The sequence below is a fragment of the Heteronotia binoei genome, chromosome 3 (assembly GCF_032191835.1).
Source record: "Heteronotia binoei isolate CCM8104 ecotype False Entrance Well chromosome 3, APGP_CSIRO_Hbin_v1, whole genome shotgun sequence".
NCBI lineage: Eukaryota > Metazoa > Chordata > Lepidosauria > Squamata > Gekkonidae > Heteronotia > Heteronotia binoei.
Genome location: NC_083225.1, coordinates 104,137,551 through 104,163,546, shown reverse-complemented (window position 1 = coordinate 104,163,546; position 25,996 = coordinate 104,137,551). Strand labels below are relative to the sequence as shown.

At 44.9% G+C, this 25,996-nt stretch overlaps 1 protein-coding gene across 3 annotated transcripts in view; it reads right to left on the bottom strand.

The window, feature by feature from the left end:
* Nucleotides 1–11,639: 11,639 nt before the first annotated feature.
* Nucleotides 11,640–25,996, bottom strand: part of TIAM1 (TIAM Rac1 associated GEF 1) — a 338,703-nt gene continuing 324,346 nt past the window's right edge. For all 3 annotated transcript variants that reach the window (XM_060234342.1, XM_060234345.1, XM_060234346.1), the window contains 3 exons: nucleotides 18,010–18,097; nucleotides 16,921–17,093; nucleotides 11,640–14,350 (listed from right to left, as the gene is read on the bottom strand). In XM_060234342.1, coding sequence (XP_060090325.1) covers nucleotides 13,869–14,350; nucleotides 16,921–17,093; nucleotides 18,010–18,097 — 743 coding nt within the window. In that variant the 3' untranslated portion in view covers nucleotides 11,640–13,868. The remainder of the gene's footprint in view (nucleotides 14,351–16,920; nucleotides 17,094–18,009; nucleotides 18,098–25,996) is intronic.

Sequence of the window (25,996 nt, the reverse complement as noted above, 5' to 3'; positions counted from 1 at the left end):
CACATGTATCAAATAAGGGAACATGGGCGCCATCTCATGGCCATAGAAATAATAGCAGCCAGATATTTTTAAACCAAAAATTTTCCAAGGCACATGGCCCAGGTGGGAACAAAGAAAAGAACAGAGAAAGTACCATGCATGTTAATAATGTGAATTTTATTAGTGAAATAGGAAGATTTTTGATTGATAGTGGATCTTCTATGCATATTTGTCGATACAAGGGCATGTTTTCAGAGTTGGATGAAAGTCAGAGACCTGAAATGATAGGTGCCAACCAGAAACCCTTACAAGTTTGTGATGTGGGTGAGATCAAAATGAAATTGCTTACTACTGATGGAGATTTAATGTCAGTAAGACTGAAAAATGTATCTTATGCACCTGAATCAATTGAGAATTTACTTTCAAGCCAAGTGTTTATAAGAAATAATTATGCAGTATATCTTGATAAAGGAGATGATGGTGAAATTATTCAGAAGAATTCTGGAATTAGTTTTAAACTGGATGAAAGAAATGGAGCCCATTATAATATGGACTTAAGTGAAAGGTCAGATGCTGTTTATATTGTGGAAAAGACTGTTTGCCAGACTGAAGGCAGAAAGTGTCACCATAGGAGATGTGTTTATGTTTGGTATGTAAAGTTAGCGCACAGAAGCATGCAGAGTATTGAGAAGTTGCTAAAGGATTGTGGACTTGATGTTGTGCATTGCGATAAATCCAAGGAAAGATGTGATGTTTGTCTGAGAGAAAAGGAACCACACCTTGTGTCAGTGGAAAAAGCAGTGTGCATAATGAAAGGTTTTTGGAGACAATATTCAGTGATATTGTTGGGCCTAAAAAAGCTTTGATTGGAAAAAATAAATATTTTTCAGTATTCACAGAGCAAAGACAAAATATAGCACTGTCTATATGCTCAAATCAAAAGATGAGACTCTTGAAAAATGTAAAGAATATGTTGCCATGGTTAAAAACAGATTTGGGCATGCACCTCAAAGCTTACTGACAGATGGAGGTGGTGAATATTGCAATAATGAGTTTAAGAAGTTTCTGAAAGCAGAAGGGATTGAACACAAAGTAACTGTCCCATACACTCCACAGCAGAACGGGAGTGCAGATACTTAATCATGAGTTACAGGAAATGACCAGAGCAATAATCATGCATTCTGGATTACCTAAAGACCTGTGAGCTGAAGCTGTAAATACAGCAGTGTACATCCACAATAGAATACCTTCAAAAGTAACAGGAATTACTCTGTTCCAAGCTTGGTTTGGCAAGAAGCCAGGACTTAAGCATATAAAACTTTTGGAGCAAAAGCCTATGCATATGTTCCTAGAGAAAATAGAGGGAAACTCGATGCAAGCAATGAGATTGGGTTCATAGTTGGATATCCCACAGTGGGAAAAAGCTACAGAGTCTATGATTCAAAGCTGAATAAGACTAAACTTCGTAATGTTGTGTTTGTGGAGGACAGTGATTTGCCTAGAGCACCCTGTGTACCTGAGTCTGATCCTGAAGTTACTGATGATGCTTCTGAAGATTGATATAGTTGGTTACCTGTAGTGACCACCAGTAAAATGGCAGGTCTACCTTCTGAAGACTCTACTGAACCAGAAGGGGAAACGGGGACCACACTGCAGGGAGTGACAGAACCTCCACTCATTTTAAGACGATTAGAAAGGAGCACAAAATGGCAACCACCGCAGAAATATGGATACTGTGACACTGTGAGATCTATAGAGGCTGTGAAACCTAAAGAGGAAACCAAGAGCTGGAAACAAGTGTGTTACTTACCTAATGAAGAAAAGGAGAAATGGATTCAAGCAATGGAACAAGAGATACTATCCATTTATGAAAAAGATGTATGGACTCTTACAAAGTTACCTGCAGGAAGGAAGCCTGTTGGATGCAAATGGGTCTACAAAATAAAGTACAAAGATGATGGAACTATAGACTTGTACAAAGCAAGGCTAGTAGCCAAGGGATATGCACAAAAATTTGGAACTGATTATCCAAAGACTTTTGCACCAGTTATCAATAGTACTACACTTAAAATACTACTGAGTGTGGCAGCATCTAGAAATATGCTCGTAGAGCACCTAGACATTAAGACAGCATTTCTTAACGGTGAGCTATCAGAGGAAATCTATATGGAAGATTTTCCTAAAGGTTTTCAAGTCCCTGACAAAGAGAATTATGTTTTCAAACTCAACAAAGGACTGTATGGTTTGAAATAGGCCGCAAAAGATTGGTATGACAAAATAACTGGATTACTACAGCAACAAGGATTTGAGCAAGGGAAAGCTGAACCCTGCATGTACACTAGACTCAAAGATGGCGAATATCAATACATTCTGGTTTACGCTGACAATTTGGTTGTGATCTGCAAGAACAAAGAGGTCGAAGTCAAAAGACTTGGAGATATTAAACACTATCTAGGAATACAGATTGAGAGACTTGAGGATGGAACCTTTCAACTATGCCAAAGATGAAAGATTATGGACTTTATAAAATCTCTTGGCATGTGAGACTGTAAAGAATCTAAGACACCTCTTGAACCTGCATACCTGAGAGCTCAGGGTGGTCAACCACTCAAAGACATTGGAAAATACAGAGAAGCTATAGGAAAACTTATGTACCTGAGTAAAACTACCAGACCTCATATAACAGTTGCTGTTGGAATAACTGAGCAGAAAAGTAAGTTTGCCTAATCACCATGATTGGAATGCAGTAAAGAAACTTGCCAGATACTTAAAAAGTTCTATGGACTTAAGACTGATAATTGAACTGAGAATCCCAGACTAGCTGGATACATAGATGCCAACTATGCAGAACAATCATGCAATTACAGATCAACCAGTGGATACTTGTTCTTCTACGGAAATTGACTTGTAGAACGGACTAGCAGAAAACAGACTATAGTGGCACAATCTACAGCAGAAGCTGAGTGTGTGTTAGCAGCCAGTGCCTGCAGTGAACTTGAATGGATTTTTCATCTACTGAAAGACTTCAATCAAAGAACCTGTACCTATTGTAATTTATTCTCATAGCAAACATGCCAGATCTGTGCTTACCAGAAATGGGCTGCTCTCAGGACAGCATATTCTGCTCACTTGTCTAGCAGGGGTGGCCAACGGTAGCTCTCCAGATGCTTTTTGCTTACAACTCCCATCAGCCCCAGCCATTGGCCATGCTGGCTGGGGCTGATGGGAGTTGTAAGCAAAAAATATCTGGAGAGCTACTGTTGGCCACCCCTGGTCTACAGGGCTTTTTTTGTAGCCGGAACTCCTTTGCATATTAGGCCACACACTGCTAATGTAGCCAATCTTCCTAGAGCTTACTGTACTGAGAGCCCTGTAAGCTCTTGGAGGATGGGCTACGTCAGGAGTGTGTGGTCTAATATGCAAAGGAGTTCCTGCTATAAAAAAAGACCCTGCTTGTCTATCAGCTTTACCAGTCATGAAAATGGTTGTTTCTAGACTAATGAGATTCAGAGCTAGGTCGGCAGGAATCATAAGCTTACTGAAATTGTCTAATCCTAGAACTCAAATGTAGGAGTGAAGGTGGTTCTCAGTTGTTTATTCCCACCCCCAGCAAATCTTTTCTTCCATTTCCCACTCCCCAAAACTTCCATTAGCAGCCTTGGCTAATTTCTTCAATTTACTTTGGGCTGGAGTTGGAAGGAGCATGGATAATAAACACAACTAAGTTGCATTTAATATTGAAAACTTCCTAGAGGAAAGTTTTTGGAGGGAGATGAATCTGCAAAATTATTTAAAATAATTTATTTTATGCCAGTGCCTTTGCATGCCTCTGTAACTATGTGGAGACCTGATGGTTATGTTACCATAATCTTCAAGGTTTCACATCAGACAGACAAATCACTTGGGGAAGATTTTTAGTATTTATTTAGTCTTTGCATCAGCTTTGGTGGAAAAAGGAGATGTAAAAATTGGAGTGAGAGAACAGTCATGGATGAGTCTTCCAGCTGGCAAAATAACTAATTCCTAACAACAGGAGGGAAGAGAAATCCCTGCAACAATGAGAAATAGCTACCTTTGGTCCAGGTGGTGTCCAAGATGTCTGTTTTGTTTGTTCAGAGAACCAGCCAGATACAGATGAGTGGTAACAGTAACTACTATGCCTTAGCTGCAAAGTAGAGATCCAGCCAATGTGTGGCTATGGACATTCAGGATAATCGTAATCTTGCAGCCTGCAGCGTAGCTGCTAGGCTGCTTAGAGCTGTTTGCCCTCCAGGGCGGGAGAGTTGAACTGCGCGCTGTTTGGGCTCGCTTTACAGGGGGCGGGGTTTAGCCGAATCAACGGCTAGCTCCCCGTCCCTCTCTTCAGTCCCTCGATGATCGGAGCGTGATCGAAGGGCTGTCTTCGTCGGCGTGCTTTTGCGGCTTTCTTGGAGCGCGTTCGAGGGAGCGCGGGGCTCATCGGGAGCCTTTGCGGCGTTCTGGCACTTCGGAGGGGGCGAGTTCTGCTCCTCGTGAAGCGCGGCGGCGGCCTTATCGTGGAGTGGATCTTCGGCGGCAGGCTGAGTGGCTTTTGGGGCTGGGGGCTAATGTAGTTAGCCAGATTAGCCTGGTTTTGTTGGGGTGGTTAGCCTAGCCTTGTGGATTGGGTGGTTAGCTTACCCTGGTGAGTTTGGGTGGACGCCGGGGTTCCTTGTTACTGCATTTAGAGTGGGCTTCTATTTTATGCTGCAGGAGCTTGGTTGCCCAGGGTGTTAAAGCTGCAGTACTGCAGCTTGGGCTAATGCAGCTCAAAACGCTGGTGGAAGCGTGGGCCAGGTGAGGGGCTTAAGGTGGCATTTGTCTTCGCGCGAGGTGGCCGTCTGCTGAAACCCCAGTATCACCCTGGGTTGCAGTGGAGCACCTTGGTTATAGTGGAGCAACCCTTGGTTATAGCGGAGCAGCGTTGGGTTGCTTTAGTTTTGGCTGCTGCTAGGCAGTTTGGGCGGCCATTTGGGGTATCCTGAGTGAGGGGAAGAAAGGCAGTTGGGCATCATTGTTCCAATATTTGGACATTATTTATAAAGGTTATACTGCCTTTAGTGGATCAGCCTGGTTACAGTACGACCAGGAATTTAGGATGCGGGCTGCCCTATATCCGTCCATCCAGTGGGATCGGATTCACCAGCAGCTTTGGCTGCAGGTTATGTCTCCGGCCAGGCCTAACCTGGGTGACCGCTCAGATAGTGGTCACTTAGTGAGTAGGGCGTCCTCATCCGCTTCGTCGAGCTCTCCCCGCGGTACAGCGGGGCAGGCGGTTCAACCCCGCTTGCTCTGCTGGGACTTTGGATCCCTGGGGGTGTGTAATAGAAAGGCGTGCCAGTTCAAGCACGCCTGCCCCTTTTGTGGTGGATCCCACGCTTTTGACAGCTGCCCTAGAGCCCGGGGGCGCAGGAATCAAAAGAAGCCTGGCGGGGGCGGAGGAGCTTTTCCAGCCAAGAAAGGGCCCCAGCCCGATAAGGGTGGGACTGCTTAAGCGATGGCTAGCTAAGTATCCTAGGAGGGCGGACGCTTTGTACCTGTTGGAGGGTTTTAAGTTTGGGTTTAGGATCCCTTTTCAGGGGCCTCGAGTTGCGTTTATGTCTAGAAATCTTAAGTCTGTTAAAGGTTTGGAACAGGTTGTTAGAGACAAGATCGCTAAGGAGTTGGCAGAGGGAAGGATCCTTGGTCCTTTTTCACAGCCTCCAGTGCCTACTTTGAGGGTCTCGCCGTTAGGTGTGGTGCCCAAAAAGACGCCTGGTGAATTTCGTTTGATTCACCATTTGTCTTTTCCTAGGGGGCAGTCAGTGAACGATGGGATCCCAGAGCATTTATGCTCTGTCAGGTATACCAGCTTCGACCAGGCTATCGCCGTGGTGAGGCATTGCGGGGTGGGGGCTGAGTTGGCGAAATGCGATATTAAGTCTGCGTTCCACCTTTTGCCCGTCCACCCCGGTGACTTTGATCTCTTAGGATTTTCTTTTGAGGGCCAATTTTACATGGACAGAGCATTGCCAATGGGCTGCTCTGTGTCATGTTCCGCTTTCGAGCGTTTTAGCACGTTTTTAGAATGGGCTGTGCAAAAGAAAGTGGGGTTGCAGGACGTTGTTCATTATTTGGACGACTACCTGTTTGTGGGGCCCGTGGGGACAGGGCAGTGTGGCCAGTTGCTGGCTGGTTTTGCCGAGCTCACTACTGAACTTGGGGTACCCTTAGCTCCGGAAAAAACGGAAGGTCCAACCCAGAGGCTGACCTTCCTGGGGATTGAGATTGACACGATTGATCAGTTGTCTAGGGTGCCTTTGCAGAAATTGGGGGAGTTGAGGGATAGGATTAGTGCATTTCTTCATAGGAGGAAGGTCACTCTGCTGGAATTGCAGCAGTTGGTGGGGCACCTCAACTTTGCTTGCAAAGTGGTTGCTCCTGGAAGGGCTTTTCTTAGGAGACTGTGTGATGCTATGGCAGGGTTACGCTTGCCCCAGCATAGAACTAGGGTTACCTGCAGCATGAGGGATGATCTGAGGGTTTGGCTGGAATTTTTGGAGTCGTTTAACGGGGTCTCCTTTTGGAGGGGCGACTTGATGCTTGAGGCCGAACTACAGGTCATGTCTGATGCTGCAGGATCTTTAGGCTTTGGTGTTTATTTTCGCGGACATTGGTGCGCGGATGTTTGGCCTGATTCCTGGACGCAGGTAGGGGTGAATCGAGATCTTACGTTTCTCGAGTTTTTTCCCATTTTAGTTGCGGTTTGGCTGTGGGGGAAGGATATGGCCAATCACACTGTCCATTTTTGGTGTGATAACATGGCAGTAGTCCACGTCATTAATTCCCTTTCATCCAAATCGCAGAGGGTAATGAGGTTGGTGAGGGCCTTCACTCTGCGCTGCTTGCGGCTTAACATATTGTTTTTAGCCAGGCATGTTCCTGGGGTGAGCAACGGGGTGGCTGATGCTCTATCTCGTAAACAGATGGAGAGGTTTCGTCAGCTGGCCCCGGAGGCAGACGGAGAGCCGGTGCCAATGCCCCAGGAGCTATGGCAGATTGGAGAGCCGAAGCCTGCAGAGCGATAGGCCTAGCCATTGCGCCCAGCACTCGGAAGTCTTATGAGCGGGCCGTGCGGCAGTTTGAAGGCTTTCGGGCTGAGGTAGGGTATCACAGGGTTTGGCCCCTCCCGGTGGAGGAATTGCTCCATTACTGTGTGTCTTTGCGAGGTAAGGGGTTGGCCGTGCGATCTATTAGGGGGTGCCTTTCTGCATTGGCTTTTGCAAGTAAGGCACTCGGTTATAGGGAAGATACAGCAGATTTTCGTCTTCGAAAGATGCTGGAGGGGTGGGCTAGAGAAGCCGGACCCAGGGCTGATACGCGGAATCCGGTGTCTCCGTCGATTCTGCAGGGGTTGAAGAGGGTATGGGGCGTGGTGTGTGCCTCGCCTTTTGAGGCATGTTTATTTCATGCCGCGTCCTTGTTGGCCTTTTTGGGGGCGCTTAGAGTAAGTGAGCTGGTTGCTCAGTCTAGAAACGATGTTTCTGGTAGGGCTTTGCAGCTGAGGGACCTGAGGTTGTTGGGGCCTAAGGCGGTTGTTACTGTCCGTCGCTCAAAGACGGATCAGTTGCAGCGGGGTACTGTGCTTGAGCTGGGTAGTTGTTCGGAGCTCGAGTTGTGTCCAGTTAATGCGTTGGCTGCTTATTTGGCAGTGCGCGGGCCCAAGGACGGATTTTTGTTTATACACATGGATGGTAAGCCATTAACGAAGCACCAGTTCTGGGCGGTTACGTCTAGGGCGCTGGGTGAGTTAGGGCTATCAGGGGTGCGGTTTGGTACACACTCCTTTAGAATTGGGGCGGCCTCGACAGCGGCTGCTATGGGGTTGCCTTCCACCTCTATTCAGAGGCTGGGGCGTTGGCGTTCTTCAGCCTACAAGGCATACATCCGCCCCTTTTACAGGCAATGAGTGCATTGGATTGTGCGCATGAGTTGGTTCCGTTTGTGTTTAACGGTTTTTCTCTTTTTAGATGCTGCTGTTCCTGGCCAGAGGAGCCGGTGCCGAGTTCTCATCTGCGGCCATAGCTACGTCTTTTGGGCTGGTCTTCAAGCACGGAGAACTGCGGTCGGCTCTCAGCTGGGACTCAGCCAGCATGCGGTTATCGAATGGCAGGGGCGCCGGGGCCTCCAGTGGCCAGGCTTGCTGCCGTTGTTATTTAAAGATAGAGTGGGTCCTCCTCCACAGGTCTTAATGGTTCACCTGGGAGGTAATGATCTGGGGTTATTGAAGGGTAAGGCCTTGGTGTGGCAAGCCCGGGATGACTTCCAGCGCATCAGGGAGCGATGGCCAGAGACCACGATAGCTTGGTCAGCCATGCTGCCCCGCCAAGTGTGGCGTCATGCTGTGGACCCTGCAGCCTTAGAAAGAGCTAGGTATAAGGCCAATAAAGAAATTAAAAAGTTACTTGCAAAGGGTTTGGGCCACTATTTACCCCATCCGGATATTTCAGCGAGATGTCCTGACCTCTACAGAGGGGATGGGGTGCATCTCTCGGAAAAGGGTAATGTGCTTTTTCTGAGAGATTTGCAGCAAGGGTTGCGGGTGGCTTTGGGCCTCCCGGTGGGTACTAAGCCCTAAGTAGAGACTTGGCCTTATTAGTGGCAGGTTTTAGGGGTTTAGGACACTATGCGGCTAGGGGAGGACTGTGAAGCATCCCCCACTTTGGGGGAAATTTTGGGGTCTGGCATGATCGGCCTTGGGGTTTGGAGACCCGGGTTGGAGAATGCAGACTGTCCAGGAGGCTCGGCTAGAGGGTGCCTTTCCGCCGAGACGTGCGTCTGGGTTTGGGCCCTATGGTGCGGGCCTCCCTGCTGGGCCTGCCTGGAGGGAGCTGAGCAGCTCAGCTCCGGAAGGGGGGCTGGGTCCTCGCCCGTTAATGGCAGGGGAGCGGTCGCGGTGACCCCTAGCCCTGGCCAGGCCGCTGGTGGGGTTCCCTTGCTGTTCATGTTGTAAGTTAATAAAGTGGCCCAATTTCAATCCAATATATCGTGTCCGACTCGTTATTCCGACCTTAGTGGGCAATCGTAATCTTGCAGCCTGCAGCGTAGCTGCTAGGCTGCTTAGAGCTGTTTGCCCTCCAGGGCGGGAGAGTTGGACTGCGCGCTGTTTGGGCGCGCTTTACAGGGGGCGGGGTTTAGCCGAATCAACGGCTAGCTCCCCGTCCCTCTCTTCAGTCCCTCGATGATCGGCCCTCCCACCCGCCCTGTCTGCTATGTGGGCATTGCTGGTTGCCTCATTCGGGGAGCCGGGTAGGAATTTTTTACGCCCCAGCTGATTGGCTGGTGCTGGGGTGTGTTTTTCGCCTACCCTGCATAGCAGTGCAGTGGATTGTGGAATTGGCTCTGGGAAGGTGCCTTTAAATAGGCGGTCACTTTAGTTGGCAGGTTTTAGGGGTTTAGGACACTATGCGGCTAGGGGAGGACTGTGAAGCATCCCCCACTTTGGGGGAAATTTTGGGGTCTGGCATGATCGGCCTTGGGGTTTGGAGACCCGGGTTGGAGAATGCAGACTGTCCAGGAGGCTCGGCTAGAGGGTGCCTTTCCGCCGAGACGTGCGTCTGGGTTTGGGCCCTCTGGTGCGGGCCTCCTTGCTTGGCCTGCCTGGAGGGAGCTGAGCAGCTCAGCTCCGGAAGGGGGGCTGGGTCCTCGCCCGTTAATGGCAGGGGAGCGGTCGCGGTGACCCCTAGCCCTGGCCAGGCCGCTGGTGGGGTTCCCTTGCTGTTCATGTTGTAAATTAATAAAGTGGCCCAATTTCAATCCAATATATCGTGTCCGACTCGTTATTCCGACCTTGGTGGGCAACCTGAATTCATATTTCAGTGTTATAGCATGACAGCTGCTTCATACAATCCAATCCCATGTTTACCTTTACTTTCTGTATGCTGGAATCTTACAGCCTCTAGGACAATTCTGATCTGGGAAATAACAATTGTCAAGTGTTCAAGGTCCATATTCTTCCAGTTTATAGATGTTAACAGTGAGGTGTTGGAGTGGACCAAAAGAGGGTGCTTGCTAAAATGATGTACAGTTTATGCCTCTTTACCTGAGTCCTAAGGTGGTTCTGGGAATATAGTGCACTCATAGGGACAGGAATAGGAAAAGGTCTGAGATCAAGACAAGCTAATGAGCAGTACCAGGAGCACAAAACCATAAGCTATTAATATTCTACCTTTTCGCAAGGGCAGGGAATTGTGGACTGTGCTGGTCTATCCATGGCTGGGAGAAATGAAAGTGGTGTGCTGGATTCCACACTACACTGCACCTTTTTGGGCCTAGGTACTGTTTCTCATAACTTTGTTGTTTAATAAATCATACAAGATGGATTTCAGAAAGTGCACATTCAGTCATATCCTTTGGCAGCAATACTTTAGGTTCTTGGTAGATTGATTCAAGCATCAAAGCTGGGACAGCAAGAAAGTAGGGTCCCTATAAGAGGAGGAGGAGACTGGATTTATACCCCACCCTTCACTCAGAGTCTCAAAGCAGTTTACAGTCTCCTTTTCCTTCTTCTCCCCACGACAGGCACCCTGAGAGGTAGGTGGGGCTGAGAGAACTCTTTCGAGAACTGCTCTTGAGAGAACAGTTCTGAGAGAACTGTGGCTGACCTAAGGTCACACCAGCAGCCACATGTGGAAGAGTGGGTAATCAAACCTGGTTCTCCCAGATTAGAGTTCACGCTCCTAACCAGTACACCAAACTGGCTCTGATTCAGTACAAGATAGATACCTTTAAACAAGAACTGCAAATAGGGTTGCCAAGTCCAATTCAAGAAATATCTGGGGACTTTGGGGGTGGAGCCAGGAACAAGGGTGTGACAAGCATAACTGAACTCCAAGGGAGTTCTGGCCATCACATTTAAAGGAACCGCACACCTTTTTAAATGTCTTCCTTCGATAGGAAATAATGAAGGATAAGGGGCACCTTCTTTTGGGGCTCATAGAATGGGACCCCCTGGTCCAATCGTTTTGAAACTTGGGAGATACTTTGGGGAGAGTCACTAGATACTATACTGAAAATTTGGTGCCTCTACCTAAAAAACCAGCTCCCCAGAGCCCCCGAAACCTCCAGATCAATTCCCCATTATACCCTATGAGAATCAATCTCCACATAGAGAATAATGCTCAGCAGACGTGAGAGGATACAAGGACTACAAGTCCCAGCATGTACCTCACGAACGGAGGCCGGACTGGAGCGAATAGCAGGCTGGCGGTGGGCGGGTCTTTGTGACCTGGAGGAAGGCAGAAGCCAGAAGCCAGGCAGGGAAAGAGACACGATGCCGTTCCACACACCCCCCACCCCCGCTATCAGATTTTTAGAGAGCGGGGGATTAGGCTACTAATCCAGGGGTCCCCCGGCAGGACAGGGGGGTTGGGAAGCCTAACTGCAAAATAGGCGCTGGTTGGTAGCCATACAGAAAACATGAACTCTATCCAGTCATTTTAAGTCCCATTAATTTCAAATAAACATAAGCTTACTGAAATACTGACTTAAATTTAAATGTCTTAAGTCCTTAAATTTAATAGTGCTAAGCCTATTGCTCCACTTCAAGGCAAATACAGCCCCATATACTACAAATTAAGAGAACCAAAACCACAACACCACAATGGTTTTTGGTCTTATTTTATTTGACAGGCATTTACAACGTTCCATTCATATACCTAAAAACATAAAAATAGACCTTCTTTTAGCTTATAAAAGAAATATATAAGAACCTTTGACATTGACAGGTCATGACATTATGTACAAGAACAATGGCACCCTCCAAGCACAGGACGTCCAGCATTTCACAGGCTCACTGTATTCCACTGGGGACAGCTAAAACTTTGTTATGTCTAATAAGTTGGTACACAACTGACTTGAGTTTAAATATAATTAGATACATAGGGTGTAGAAATCTCACTAAAGCTTTTTAAGAAAACAATGAAAATATAGCAAAAGTTCAGAGAATAAAACTTTCAAAACACTAGAGTAGTGCACAGAGAACCAGACGGTTAGGGAGTCCAACGTTGGCTGGGCCATCAGACAGCTGATGTTGCTGAGTAACATTTTCTGCTCACATCTCAAAATATAGTCACAGCTGATTGTATAAAATATAATCCCTAAAGCTATTATAAAATTTTAGGTTTTCAACATACCTACTAATGTGTCAAACATCAGTAGATACAAAAAGTGATTCCCCTCCCCCCCAAAAACCCCTCCCCTTTTGTGTAGGTCAAAATTAAAACGGGGAAACTATATAAATAGTTTCAAATAAAAAAGTGCTTTTTCAAAATTATTTGGGAACCTATAGAACATCAGAGTTTAGTCACATTTTACCCTGTTGTAGATGTTTAAATAAAAGGTTTAAAACCGTAAAGAGGTTTGTTTGTTTAGAACACTGTTCATAGCATATTGCAGTGGGGGGAAAATCTAGTAAGAAAGTAAAAGGATACTAATTTCACATAGGAGAAGAAAGTACCATGAGGTCAGTTTTTTTGGCCATAAAATAATCCATTTTTCCTGAGCTCTAACTTCAAACACAGAGGATCAAACTCATCCTAGATGTAACCCTGTTAATTCCAACAGAATTACAACAGAGATTTATTTAACCTACTTGGTTTCTCCGCTATACATTGATATTGTTAAATCAATTCCAGTTTCAAACATATACAACTGTTCATTTTTTTTTTAAGCAAAGGTTATCCATAAGTGTTTCTAATTCAGAATTTGACTATAAAACAAACATACTCAACCCATTCTAAAAGGGCAGCCTTACATCCTAGACCTGGAACAAAACTAACACTGTAAAATTCCCATCCCTTTGTGCCCTTGTATTTCAGGTAAAATACAGAAAAATATCTTTTTCAAGTGTTCAATTTCGATCTCTTTTTTAAAATAAAAGAGTTTGGCATTGTTATAATTTATGTAAAACTAGAACTTCCAATATTGACATTAAGTTAGACTAGTCACGGACAAAAAACCCCAACACAACATAAAATTCCAAGTTTTTCCTCACATATTCCTAAAATATACATAATGTCACTAGATCCAGAAATCCTCCCTTGTGCCAGTAAGCTTTGTGCCAAGCAGATGTGTAGCACTTTCAGTATTGAATATTGGTTGAAGGAAAAGAAAAGGGGAGCCTGATTCAAGGCCCTCCCTAACAAGTGGCTGGATCACAGCTGGAGCTGACAGCATCACACATCTGTTCAGCAATGCACATACACTGCAGGAACACCCCATATGTGCCTCTCGAAGTTGGATGCAATGGGTTTCCAACAATTCTACTTATGGGGCTCCATCAAGAAGGACGGTCCATGCACAGAAGCCTCTTTCTGTACACGTATCACTCTTGCTGGAGTAAGAATCTCTGAACCTTAAGATTAAAAAAAAGATTAAGAATCCTGCAGCTATGGAGTCTAAAAAGGCAGCTTCCTTGTTTAAAGAGATGAACTCATGATTGACATGTCACATATAAAAGTCATTTGCTGTTTGTGCTATCACTTATGCTAACTTGCTGCACATATTTTCTTAAAAACCCACAGCAATATGTTTTCTAGTAATAGCTATGCATCCCATTTCAATATACTACCCCTGATAAGTTTAGAATAAATAAAGCCCTTGGTAATGTACAGAGAAGGACTCAAGCTCATTCAATTTCAAAATTTTGTTTGCTCCCCCCCCTTTACTATATGTTACCTTAAAGAGAAAAAAAAGAGGTTGTGTGGTTTGAACCAATTTAGCTGCCATAACTGTATGTGCAAGTGTGCATTCTAAAGGAGCATTCTCCACAATGTGTAAGAGGAGAGTTAAGGGCAAATCTATGCCTACCATCTAACAGGGAAAACATAGCTCTAAAGCTCAGTGTTCAGTTTTCTGGGTGGCACAAAATCTTCACGACGAACCCAAATGATTTCTTCACTGCCTTCCATACCACCATTAATTCCAGACAGAGCAGCTTGTTTCTTTAACTGAGCCATTCTCGAAGCATGAGAACCCATGGCATAGCGCCCTTTGTCTCCTCGGTACAACTGGTTGCTTGTGATGGAGGCTGCCTGCAACTGCTCCTGAAGTTCTTTTTCAACCATTGTACCTCTCAGAGGTTCACAATATTCATCGTCATCACTGAGAATATCTGTTTCTTTTATGTCCTCTTGCTCCTCGTACTGACCAAGGTCAAACTGTTCTTCTACCCAGCGGTCTGTGTCTTTGCTGTTGGATGCCTGCTGAGATTCTTTCTCAGGGCTGTCAGCGAAGATGGCATCTGAATCAATGGTAAATCTGTTCCGAGCTAGCCGCCGCCGCCTTCTCCCAAGGGACTTGCTTGGAGCAGACACTGAGCACACACAAAAATAAAAATTCAGATTTTTTTACAAACTATTCTTTTCAGGAAGAGTTGACCATTTTTACACCAACACTTTCGACACAGAATTTTTGCCAGTTTGGGGGGGGGGGATCCATTACTCCATTTATCAAACTAGGATAATGGGACATAACTGCAGATTATGATTCCAGATTATTACACAACAGATTATTGCAGAACAGCATCTGTTAATGTACAATAATTCTGTGGGCTGTTTTCAGTTGTAGTAACCATCCCGTGAAATTCTGAAAACCAGCATCTGTCACCTTTTATTTGAAAGTTGTGTAAGGCTTTTCTTTTTTAGAAAGGCATACAATTATTAATGAGTTTATAGTATCTCTTCTGGAGACTGTGATTGAGTAGACAATAGTTCTAACAGCTGCTATTGTTATCTGATATATAATGCACTTTATGTTGATAGATCCAATGGGCAGCCATGTTGGTCTGAAGCAGTTGAACAAAGCAGGAGTCAAGTTGCACCTTTAAGACCAACGAAGTTTTATTCAGAATGTAAGCTGTCGTGTGCTAAAAGCACACTTCTTCAGACGAGGGGATCAGGTACAGTGGGCTGAAATACATGCAGTTTGTTGATTAAGAGGGCAAACTGATACAGAGCTGGGATCACATGGTGGAACAGTGTGACAATTTAGAAGGCCATTTGATCTCGACAGCCATAAAAGGTAATAAAAGTTGCCTGCCAATTGGTATTTCTGCAAGTCTAGGTAAATTACAAAAGGACTTGTATTTCCTTGTTGTCCACCTAATTTACTTCTCAACATCAATCTATACATTATAAACATAATTCTAGTTTGTCATTAGAAAAAAGTTTATGTTGGTTTCTCCACTCCTCCATAAAGGTACATTTATTTGGGGGGGGGGGGGGGTTACATGCAAAGAGGCTATGGGCAATCTGCTTGGGGTTTCCAAGATTTTTCAGGAAAAGCTCAGAATTACTTGATCTTATTTTGAAAAAGAATTATCTGAAGCATGGAAAACCCTTATTTCTGAAGCAACTAGAGGTGGGGTGGGGAGCTCACTTATCACCTTGTCAAACCTAAATCTTCTATATATGATAAGCAATTAGCAATGTTAAATATGCCTGCTACAAAACATGCATTGACCTAAGATGTACCATGTTTATAATGCAGGTTATATTACAGAGCATTCAGTACAGGCTAAAGACCATTCTTTCTGAGGTGGAAAGCAGCAACTTTCCACTATTTCCAGTTAAATTAAAGAGATACTGGGAGACTGTGGACTATGGTAAAATGATACCCCAAGGAATGGCTATACCTGGTGAGATCAGGAATAGCTCTTGAGCCCCTAAATTCTTCTGTAAGTCCTCACAACATAAAGTATCAGAATTTGGAGTGCTGAGCTTATTCCAACACATGCTATCTCTGATCCTGTAGGTTCTGGATCACAGGGTTGGATACTACATATATTTTAAAGGTGGCTCATGGTTCATTTGTTATGGCCTGCAAATGATGGGGGATGTGGGGAAGAAGAATACAGGATGAGGTATGTGAATCTAAAATCTACTCCAAGCTTCAGCAAGGGAAAGGATTCCAGAGGGCTGACTGAAAAGGCATAAGAGGATGTACAATGTAAACACAGTTCTGGTCTGGTTGATTGAAAAGGAATTAATAATTCTGAAGGTCCTATCTCAAACACCCCATAGCTGAAGCTACATCACTAACAATTCAGGATTTAGAAAGAGGAGACTGAAGAGGAGACTTTATTCACTTCAAAATCTCTTAAGGCGAAGATACTGATATTTAGAAAATGAGAAGCCACCAGGAAATGATTGAGACTCTGCAATCCAGAGGCCCATTTTGTCCTTGGAGCTCCTCATTAACTGCAGCTCTGAGGTACAGAGTTTTGCAGAAGAAGTCACACTGTGAATGCTATTGGTCTGTTAACAATAGGACACAACATCCAGGAGACAAGGTTAATTTTCTACAAAGAGGTAATATAGAAATCCAGTAAAGCAGTGTGTTCTTTTCAAATAATTTTTATTGCCTTGGGTTTTGAATTCCTATGATTTCGAATTTTCTTTCCTGAAGGTCAACTGAAACTGTAACCATCTCCCTGATGCTATATACATTATCTCCCTCACACTTCATGGGGAAAATCAATTAATGCAGTTAATGCAGGTTGCTGGAGCAGCTTTATTTGTTTTAAACAGACAATTTATGAAAAGGAAATTACTGAATCTACTGAAGCTGACATGTCAGCAATCTTAGAATTCTTCTCTTGACTCCAATCTCTTATTATATATGCATTTCTAATCTGAATGGGCCTTGTTGTTTAAATATTTGCCTCTTGGTAAAGCATCTTATGGGCATTAAAGAGAGTCCCACCTGGATATCTTAAGCTTGAAGGATTTTTGTTCCAGTTATAAGGAATCCTACCAATGTGTGTTAGAAGAGTGAAGGGAAACATGAAACAGTAGCCTTGAATTTGTATGAAGTAGAAATTCAGGTGTGTCTTATGATAGTGGTGGTTCACCAGGATCATGAAAATGTGTAACCCTACAGTACCTGCCCTGTTCATAGCTGGCCTTGCACCTTTTAGAGCACTCAATCTTTTTCCTCCAAAAGGAACATACTGCTGGGATGCGGGCAAGCTTTCAGTTTTAAGGAGTTGCCTTCTGTGTTTGTCACGTAGAACTGAATGTACAGTCTTCAGAAAATCTTTCCTATGTTCTGGTGAACTGAAAAGGGGAAAAAATGAATCAGACACCAAGCTAACAACAGAGATTGCGTTCATATTTTATTATCTTTAATCCAAAGTACAGTTTAGAAAGGGTGTCAAACTTATGGCCTGAGGGCCGGATCAGGCCCCCAGAGGAGTCCTATCAGTCCCGTGAGCAACTCACTGTCATCTGCTTCCTTCTCTCTCTCTTGTTTCTTTCTGCATCACAGCTTGCTTTGCCAGGCTTGCTCAATCACACAGGAGCTACAGAGCAAAGCCTCTATTTTCTCCATTGGTTGACCAGCACACAAAGCAATTTATGTATAAGAGCTTGCAATGCCCAGCCATTTCATGTTTTCTACCTGGGTCTTAGGCTCAAAGCACTGACCATGAGATTTCTGTAATGAAAATCAATAAATCAAAAGTAGGTTTGCAACTTAACAGATACACACCTGAACAACACTTGAACAGCCTACTCAAGATTGCTACACCATAGACATTGTCTCCAGATTTGGATGCAATAATTCAGAGCAAGAGATGTAAGCTATCAGAAACTGTTAAATAAACAAAATATTGCAAGAGTGCTAATATTTTAGGCATGTTTTAAGTTTTTAAAAAAATCTTTAATTGTATTCGTCTGTGTCATTTTTAAAGTTTATAAATCCATTACCCGGCATTACATTTTATGGCACACATGGCCTTGCCCGACAAGGTCTCATTTATGTCAGACCTGGCCCTCATAACAAATGAGTTTGACACCCCTGCATTACAGTATTCACTGCATCCCTCTTCAAAACAAAACTATGTCACTATTCTGATTTATCACACTTGGAGCAGTGACTTCATGGCAGATGTATGATGTGATCCCAGATCCATGTCCTCTTTATCCATACTAACCATTAAGAGACAATTATTTAAAAGCGGCACTCTCTTACCTGCAACAAAGGTGGAATGACCTCTCCGGCCTGCCTTCAGACTCTGATTTCACATGAACTATCTCACAGACACAACTAGTCTCTGCATCTAGAAATACAGAGAAGAATATTTTAATAAATGCAATTTCAAGCAGATCAGTATGTACTATATTACAGGGGTGGCCAACGGTAGCTCTCCAGATGTTTTTTGCCTACAACTCCCATCAGCCCCAGCCATTGGCCATGCTGGCTGGGGCTGACGGGAGTTGTAGGCAAAAAACATCTGGAGAGCTACCATTGGCCACCCCGCTATATTAGTATAGTGAATGAACATATTTCAGAAGTAATTTGGTATTGTGACCATTAGTCCAGTGAATTTAATCATGGCAGTAGGGGCAGATTAATACATTACATGGCAGTGAGGCTGTGCTGCAAACACTGCTATATGGAGCTGTCTTTATGGGAGTGAAACATGTGCAATTATCTTGCCATGTAAATCACCTTCATCATGGCAAGCTCCTCCATATCATGCCATGCATTCTTAATATAAAGACTTTCCACACAGTGGTGCTATTTCACAAGGTAAGCACCTCTAAAGACAATGACATTCAGGGGCTGTTAAATGCACGAACGTCCTTAAGTATTGGGAGTTGGGAAGAAGAAGAAGATATTGGATTTATATCCTCTCCTACACTCTGAATATCAGAGTGGCTTACAACTTCTTTTACCGCCCCCCCCCCCCAAATAACAGGCACCCTGTGAGGTAGGTGGAGCTGAGAGAGCTCCCCCGAAGCTGGTCTACATTGATATTTTCTGGGTTTGGTAAACTGAACCAAAAAAAAGCAATTTTTTTGTGCACACCCCTACTTCCAACTTCTCAATAAGATGATTCTCTCACAGCAGTAATAATATTTTCATATGGCAGCAAGATTGTCTAGCAGCAAGAAGTTCTAGCTCTTTAGCATTATGCACCATTATGTGGCAAGCTGGACTTGTTTTTTAAGACAATAGATGTTTCAGAGGTGGTTTGCCATTGCCTGCCTCTGTGTTGCAGCCGTGGTATTCCTTGGAGGTCACTCATTCAAATAGTTGTCACAGGGCCAATGCTGCTTAGCTTTTGAAATCTGACAAGATCAGGTTAGCCTTGGCTATCTAGGTCAGGGAATATAACAAATCCTTACAGCTAGACCCCAAGCAGCGCACACCAGTAGTTTTTATTAGGAAAACATGTTTCATAAACTTTTCTAAGCATCTTTAAGAACTATTCTATTTTTCAGAAAAGCAATTTCGGAACCTTAGAGTAAGAGATAGGCTTCCCAACCCCCCCGCCCTGGCCGGGGGACTCCCTGATTAGCAGTCTCATCTCCCGTTCTGAAAAAAACTGGAAGCAGGAGGGGGGGAGGGAGGAGAATGCAGGCTCTCCAGGCAGGCTTCACTTTGCTGCCGGAGCTTGGGGGTGGAGGATACTATCAGGCTCGTTGCTTCACTGAGGCTGGGAGGCTTGGGAGCTTTTATTTTGAGCTATGTGCTCACTCGTGCGTGGCTAAATACAATCGGGAAGAGTTGGGACTTGCCTACCTAGTGCGGCATTTGGAGCAATAAATTTCCCCTGCTCCTTTAAACAGGTTCCCCAGCTTCCTCCCCCCCCCCACCACCTCGGCTCCTCCCTTCCCAACTCAGTTTCACTTCGGCACTTGCTCCTCCCAGACTCAGCGTTTCCTCCTCCTTCCTCGGCTTCCTTCCACATGGTCTCCCAAACAAACTTTTCTTCTTCTCTCCCAACTGCACTGTACGTTGTAATTTTTTTTCTGAGTGTAAAGGTGGGCGTGGGGGAGAGGTTTGTTTGGACCTGGACAAAACAGGGCTCCAGCAACAGGATTTCAGGGCCAGTTTTGAATTTAAAAATAAAATAAAGGGCACAGAAGAGGATTTTCCAGGGGGACAGTGGAAGGGTGGAGAATAGAAAGAAGCAGAAAATCAAGGAGCTAAAAAACCAAGAGCTACTGTTGGTCACTCCTGCCTATGACTCAGGGAAGGAGATGTGTGAAACACAGTTATACCCTCAAGTTTTAAGTTGACAGACTTAATTTGCAAAGTAAACAAATTCAGTAGTACTTTTAGTTATATATCATAGTTAAGATGCAGGCAGTTTCTGCTAGGAGAATAAAAGTATCAAAAGGCTACCTTCCACAGAAGAGAAATATAGGAACTAATAGCCACTAGCAGGGAATGGGGGAGTTGGGTTGCCATATCCAGATGAGAAACTTGTGGAGATTTGGGGACATAACCTGGAGAGGGTATAATGTCATATGGTTCTCCCTCCGAAGCAGCAGTTTTCTCCAGTGTGTAGTCTAAAAATGAGCTGTAATTCCAGGGGATTCCCCAGGTCCCACCTGGAGGCTGGCATCCCTAGGTTCATACAACTTTATGTTGTGCATTTTGCATAGTGTGAAGTGTGCAGTTCAGTGCATAGAATCATTGAACCTTAGAGCTGGAAGGGCCTCCAGGGTCACCTAGTCCAACCCCCTGCACAATGCAGGAAATTCACGAAGAAGTTAACAGAATCAACATTGCATGCGTCTCTTTCCTACTAAAGTCAGTGTAAAGGGCTTCATTTTTGGCAGAACTTTTATGTCATGCTCTAGACAAGGGGTGGCCAAACTTGTGTAATGTAAGAGCCACATAGAATAGATGTCAGATGTTTGAGAGCCACAAGACATGAATGTCAGATGTTTGAGAGCAAGAAGGCAGGCAGGCAAATAGCTGAGGGGAGGGAGAGGTGGAAAGAAAGCAACTTTAAATGCATTCTTCAAGCCACTGGTTGACTAGGCTTGATTTAAAGAGAGAAATGCCTTCTCCAAGTCAGCTGACAGGGTGGTGTGGGCTTTGACAGCCACACAATATGTGTGAAAGAGCTACATGTTGCTCCTGAGCCACAGTTTAGCCACCCCTGCACTATACTGTTTTTGAATATTTTACCAAGTAATTCATTTGCATTGTTCTCCACTTCAGTAATTGTAGTCCTAATACATTGTTTATTAAAGGCTCTTGCTGTCTGATTGAATTGCTTTTCATTTTTTGTATTCTGTCCTGAGTCTCAGTGAGGAAGGTGGGCTATAAATGAAGCTGATAACAATACTAATGTTATATGTTGGATAGCCTCTACCTGTGTGTTGTATATATCTTCTTAAATTAGTTGTGGAGTATATGCAGAAAGTATTCTGTTGGTATTATTTCTTATTGTTAAAGCACAATCTGATGGCAGTATAATTTTCAAATTAACACTGCATTTTTGTGGTGGTGAGGTTTTTTTTGGTCTGTTTTGAAGCTATGAATTATGCTTGGTATGTGTGCTGAGTGAAATGTATCTGCTGGAGTTCCCAATCGCTGCTTTAGTCAAACTCTCTTCTTTTGGCCTGCTTTGTTTTCTGCTGAAATTTGAACTTCTTTAAAAACAAACCAATCCAGAGTGCTTTGGTTAGGTTATTTATTTTGGTACAAGGAAATATATGTTTTGCTATTTCGTTTATAACTCTCCCCATCAGTAAGGTTCTACAACATCCTTGATGCTTTATGCAAAATTTTTGTTATTTTTGCACAGGCAGGAGGCCTAAAAGTCTAGAGCAAGGGTGGCCAAACTGAGGCTCAGGAGCCACATGTAGCTCTTTCACACATACTGTGTGGCTCCCGAAGCCCCCACTGCTGCCCCATTGGCCAGCTTGGAGAAGGCATTTCTCTCCCTAAATCATTTTTCCAAGCCAGCTGGCAGCTTGGAGAATGCATTTAAAGTTAAAGTTGCTTTCTTTCCACCTCTCCCTCCTCCCCCATCCAGGGGTTATTTTGTAGAAAAAAAGGTGTGGGAGCTCAGTAGCATATCTCATTTGTGTGTGCCCTGGAATCTGTGCGCAGTGGGGAGAGAACTGCCCACTGCATACAGACCTTGGCTGGAGGTTCAGGTGCTGTGCTCCTGTAAGCTCCTACCAAATTCAAGCCCTGCCCCCATCTATTTGCCTATTTCAAACAGCTGATGTTCATGTGTTGTGGCTCTCAAACATCTGATGTTTATTCTATGTGATTCTTAGCATTAAGCAATTTTGACCACCCCTGGCCTAGAGGTAATGTAAAATGGGGAAAAGGTGGTCGTGCAAAGTTATATACGACAGTATGTTTGAAGTTTCGGGGTGGGAAGAAGTTTCTTCAGAGGAAAAAGCAGGTTTGGGAGAGTGCCCAGAAAGTGATGTCAAAGGAAGAAGTGGGGTTTTAGTGGAGTGTGCTGGAAGTGACATCATCGAATGAGTGGAAGTGACATCACTTGATCTTTGACCTGGAAGTGACATCACAGAAAATGACATCACAGAAGTCTCCTGGCTACACCCCCAAAGTCCCCAGATATTTGTTGAGTTGGACTTGGCAACCCTAGTAAGAGAACAGAATTTGCGAAGACTTGATATGCAGGACAATGCAAGTCTTTGTTACATTCAGAGAAAGCATCAGTACCAACCCAAACTGACTTCTAACTTCCAAGTAGGAAACAGAATGTGGCATTTTGTTTCTAAACCAGTTGATCAGTAGGCCACAACTGCAGCAGCCAAAATTGCCAGGAGTGTGCCTACCATAAGGCTCTTGGCAAACCTACTCATCCATGTTGAGGCATTTGTGTTGTGAGATGTTTTCTACTTGTAACCGGATCATATTAAATAAAATTGGTTGTTATTTTATTTACAAGTACTCCTGTCACCATTATTTTATTTGTAAAAGTACTCCTGTCACCATTACAAAAGCAGCCTGAGGGAAAGGGTTCTTTTAGATAGAGGAATTACTAGAGTCCTGTTATAACATCTGTCTACAGTACCGTTATATTTGCATATGTACATTTTATATCAGTCTTACAAAGCTGATTAGAAATCTGCTATAGATACATCTTGTGGTAGTGTTCACCATCTGTGTTTTTGGTTTTGTATGCTATTGCTCCTTTGTGATTGCCTTTTCTATACTGTAAGTAGTGAAGTTTAGGATTGTGGCAGGGTTGCTGGGATTTTAAAATTAGATAAGTACTATTTATTCAACTGTTCAATAGGTAAAGCAACCATTAGTCAGAAATAAACCCATTTAAAAGGCAGCTACGCATGAATTTGAACAGTGTTTCTCTCAATTAAAATTATTAACTAAAATTCATATGAAGGCCATCTCTCTCGGCTTGGCTTCGCGAATGAAGATTTAAGAAGGGTGCAATAGTCCACGTCTGCTGCAGGCTCGCTGGTGGCTGACAAGACCAATGCGGGACAGGCAGGTCCGGCCACAGTGGCTGCAGGGAAAAGTCTGATTTAGGGTTGGTGGTGTAGCAGTGCGATTCTTCCTCAATCTCCTTTTGTCCTCAAGACCAGCTATGCGTGCGTTCTCAAAAGAAGAGACAGCCTGGTGGATGGTGTGCCTCCATGCTTTGCGATCTGAGGCTAGGTCAGACCACTGGTGATGGTTGATGCGACAGGTGCCAAGGGATTTCTTCAAGGAGTCCTTGTACCTCTTCTTTGGTGCCCCTCTATTTCGATGGCCGGTGGAGAGTTCGCCATACAGGGCAATCTTGGGAAGGCGGTGGTTTTCCATCCTAGAAATATGCCCTGCCCAGCGCAGCTGCGTCTTCAACAGCAGTGCCTCGATGCTGGTAACCTCCACCCGCTTGAGAACTTCAGTGTTGGTCACAAAGTCACTCCAGTGGATGTTGAGGATGGTGCGAAGGCAGCGCTGATGAAAGCGCTCAAGGAGTCGCAGGTGATGACGGTATAAAACCCACGATTCGGAGCCGTAGATGAGGGTTGTCATTACAACCGCTTTGTAAACATTGATCTTTGTGCCTTTTTTCAGATGCTTGTTGCTCCACACTCTTTTGTGCAGTCGGCCAAAGGCACGGTTTGCCTTTGCCAGCCTGTTGTCAATCTCCTTGTCGATCTTAGCATCTGAGGAGATGATGCACCCCAGGTAGCTGAACTGCTGGACTGTCTTCAGAACTGATTCACCCACAGTGATGCAGGGAGGGTGATAATCTTCCTGGGGTGCAGGCTGGTGGAGAACTTCTGTCTTCTTCAGACTAACTTCTAGGCCGAATAGCTTGGCAGCCTCTGCAAAGCAGGACGTCATATGCTGCAGAGCTGATACTGAGTGGGAGACGAGTGCAGCATCATCAGCAAACAGTAACTCTCGGATGAGTTTTTCCATTGTCTTGGAGTGGGCCTTTAGTCGCCTCAGGTTGAACAGGCTGCCATTGGTGCGATAGCGGATGTAGACACCATCGTCATCATCTAGATCTACTGCGGCTCTTTGAAGCATCATGCTAAAGAAGATCGTAAAGAGAGTTGGCGCGAGAACGCAGCCTTGCTTTACACCTGTGCCTATTGGGAAGGTCTCCGAGAGGTCGTTGCAGTGTCTGACTTGGCCTCGTTGGTCTTCGTGTAGCTGGATGATCATGCTGAGGAACCTTGGGGGACATCCTAAACGTTCCAAGATTTGCCATAGGCCTTTCCTGCTAACGGTATCGAAAGCTTTGGTAAGGTCGACAAAAGTCACATACAGAGCCTTGTTTTGTTCCCTGCATTTCTCTTGGAGCTGCCTGAGAACAAATACCATGTCGGTGGTGCTCCTGTTAGCTCTGAAGCCGCACTGGCTCTCTGGGAGGAGTTCTTCTGCAATGGCGGGCACCAGTCTGTTCAGGAGTATTCTGGCAAGGATTTTGCCTGCGATGGAGAGCAGGGTTATCCCCCGGTAGTTGGAGCAGTCTGACTTTTCCCCTTTGTTCTTGTATAGGGTGATGATGATTGCATCGCGAAAGTCCTGTGGTAATTTGCCTTGTTCCCAGCAGGTGACAAGTACTTTGTGAAGTGAGCTATGTAGTACTGTGCCCCCATGCTTCCAGATCTCTGGTGGAATTCCATCAACTCCTGCTGCCTTGCCACTTTTCAGTTGCTTGATGGCTTTAACAGTCTCTTCTAGAGTGGGGATCTCATCCAACTCTGTTTTCACTGGTTGAAGTGGGGTGAGGTGAATTGCTGAATCTTGAACTACGCGATTGGCACTGAAGAGAACCTGAAAATACTCTGACCACCGGTTCAATATGGATGCCTTGTCTGTGAGGAGCACTTGGCCGTCTGCACTACACAAGGGACTCTGAGTCTGATATGATGGACCATATACTGCCTTCAGGGCTTCGTAGAACCCTCTTAAATCACCAGTGTCTGCACACAGCTGGGTTCTCTCAGCAAGCTTGGTCCACCACTCGTTCTGAATGTCTCGAAGCTTGCACTGGAGGTTGCCACATACAGCGCGAAAGGTTGCTTTTTTCCCAGGACAGGAGGGCTGAGCAAGATGTGCTTGGTAGGCAGATCTCTTTTTTGCCAGTAAATCTTGGATTTCTTGATTGTTCTCATCAAACCAGTCCTTGTTCTTCCTTGTGGAGAACCCGAGGACTTCTTCAGAGATCTGCAGGACGGTAGTTTTTAGGTGTTCCCAGAGTGCTTCTGGAGAAGGGTCTGTGGGTCAACTGGGGTCCTCAATTCTTGACTGGAGTTTTGCCTGGAAGGCAGCTTTAACTTCGGCTGACTGGAGACTGCCAACTTGAAACTTCCTCCGAGGGATACCTCCTCTCCTGGGTGTGGGTTTAAAGTGAAGACGGAGATTGCAGCGTACAAGACGATGATCCGTATGACATTCTGCACTGGGCATTACTCGGGTGTGTAAGACATCTCGAAGGTCTCTCTGGCGCACCAGAATGTAGTCGATAAGGTGCCAGTGCTTGGACCGTGGGTGCATCCAGGTTGTCTTCAGACTGTTCTTCTGCTGGAAGATAGTGTTGGTGATGGTGAGCTGGTGCTCCATGCAGAATTCTAGCAGGAGGCGCCCGTTGTCATTGCAGTTGCCAATGCCGTGTTTGCCAAGTACTCCTTTCCAGGCTTCCGAGTCTTTACCTACTCTGGCATTGAAGTCGCCAAGGATGATCACCTTGTCCTCTGTAGGGGTC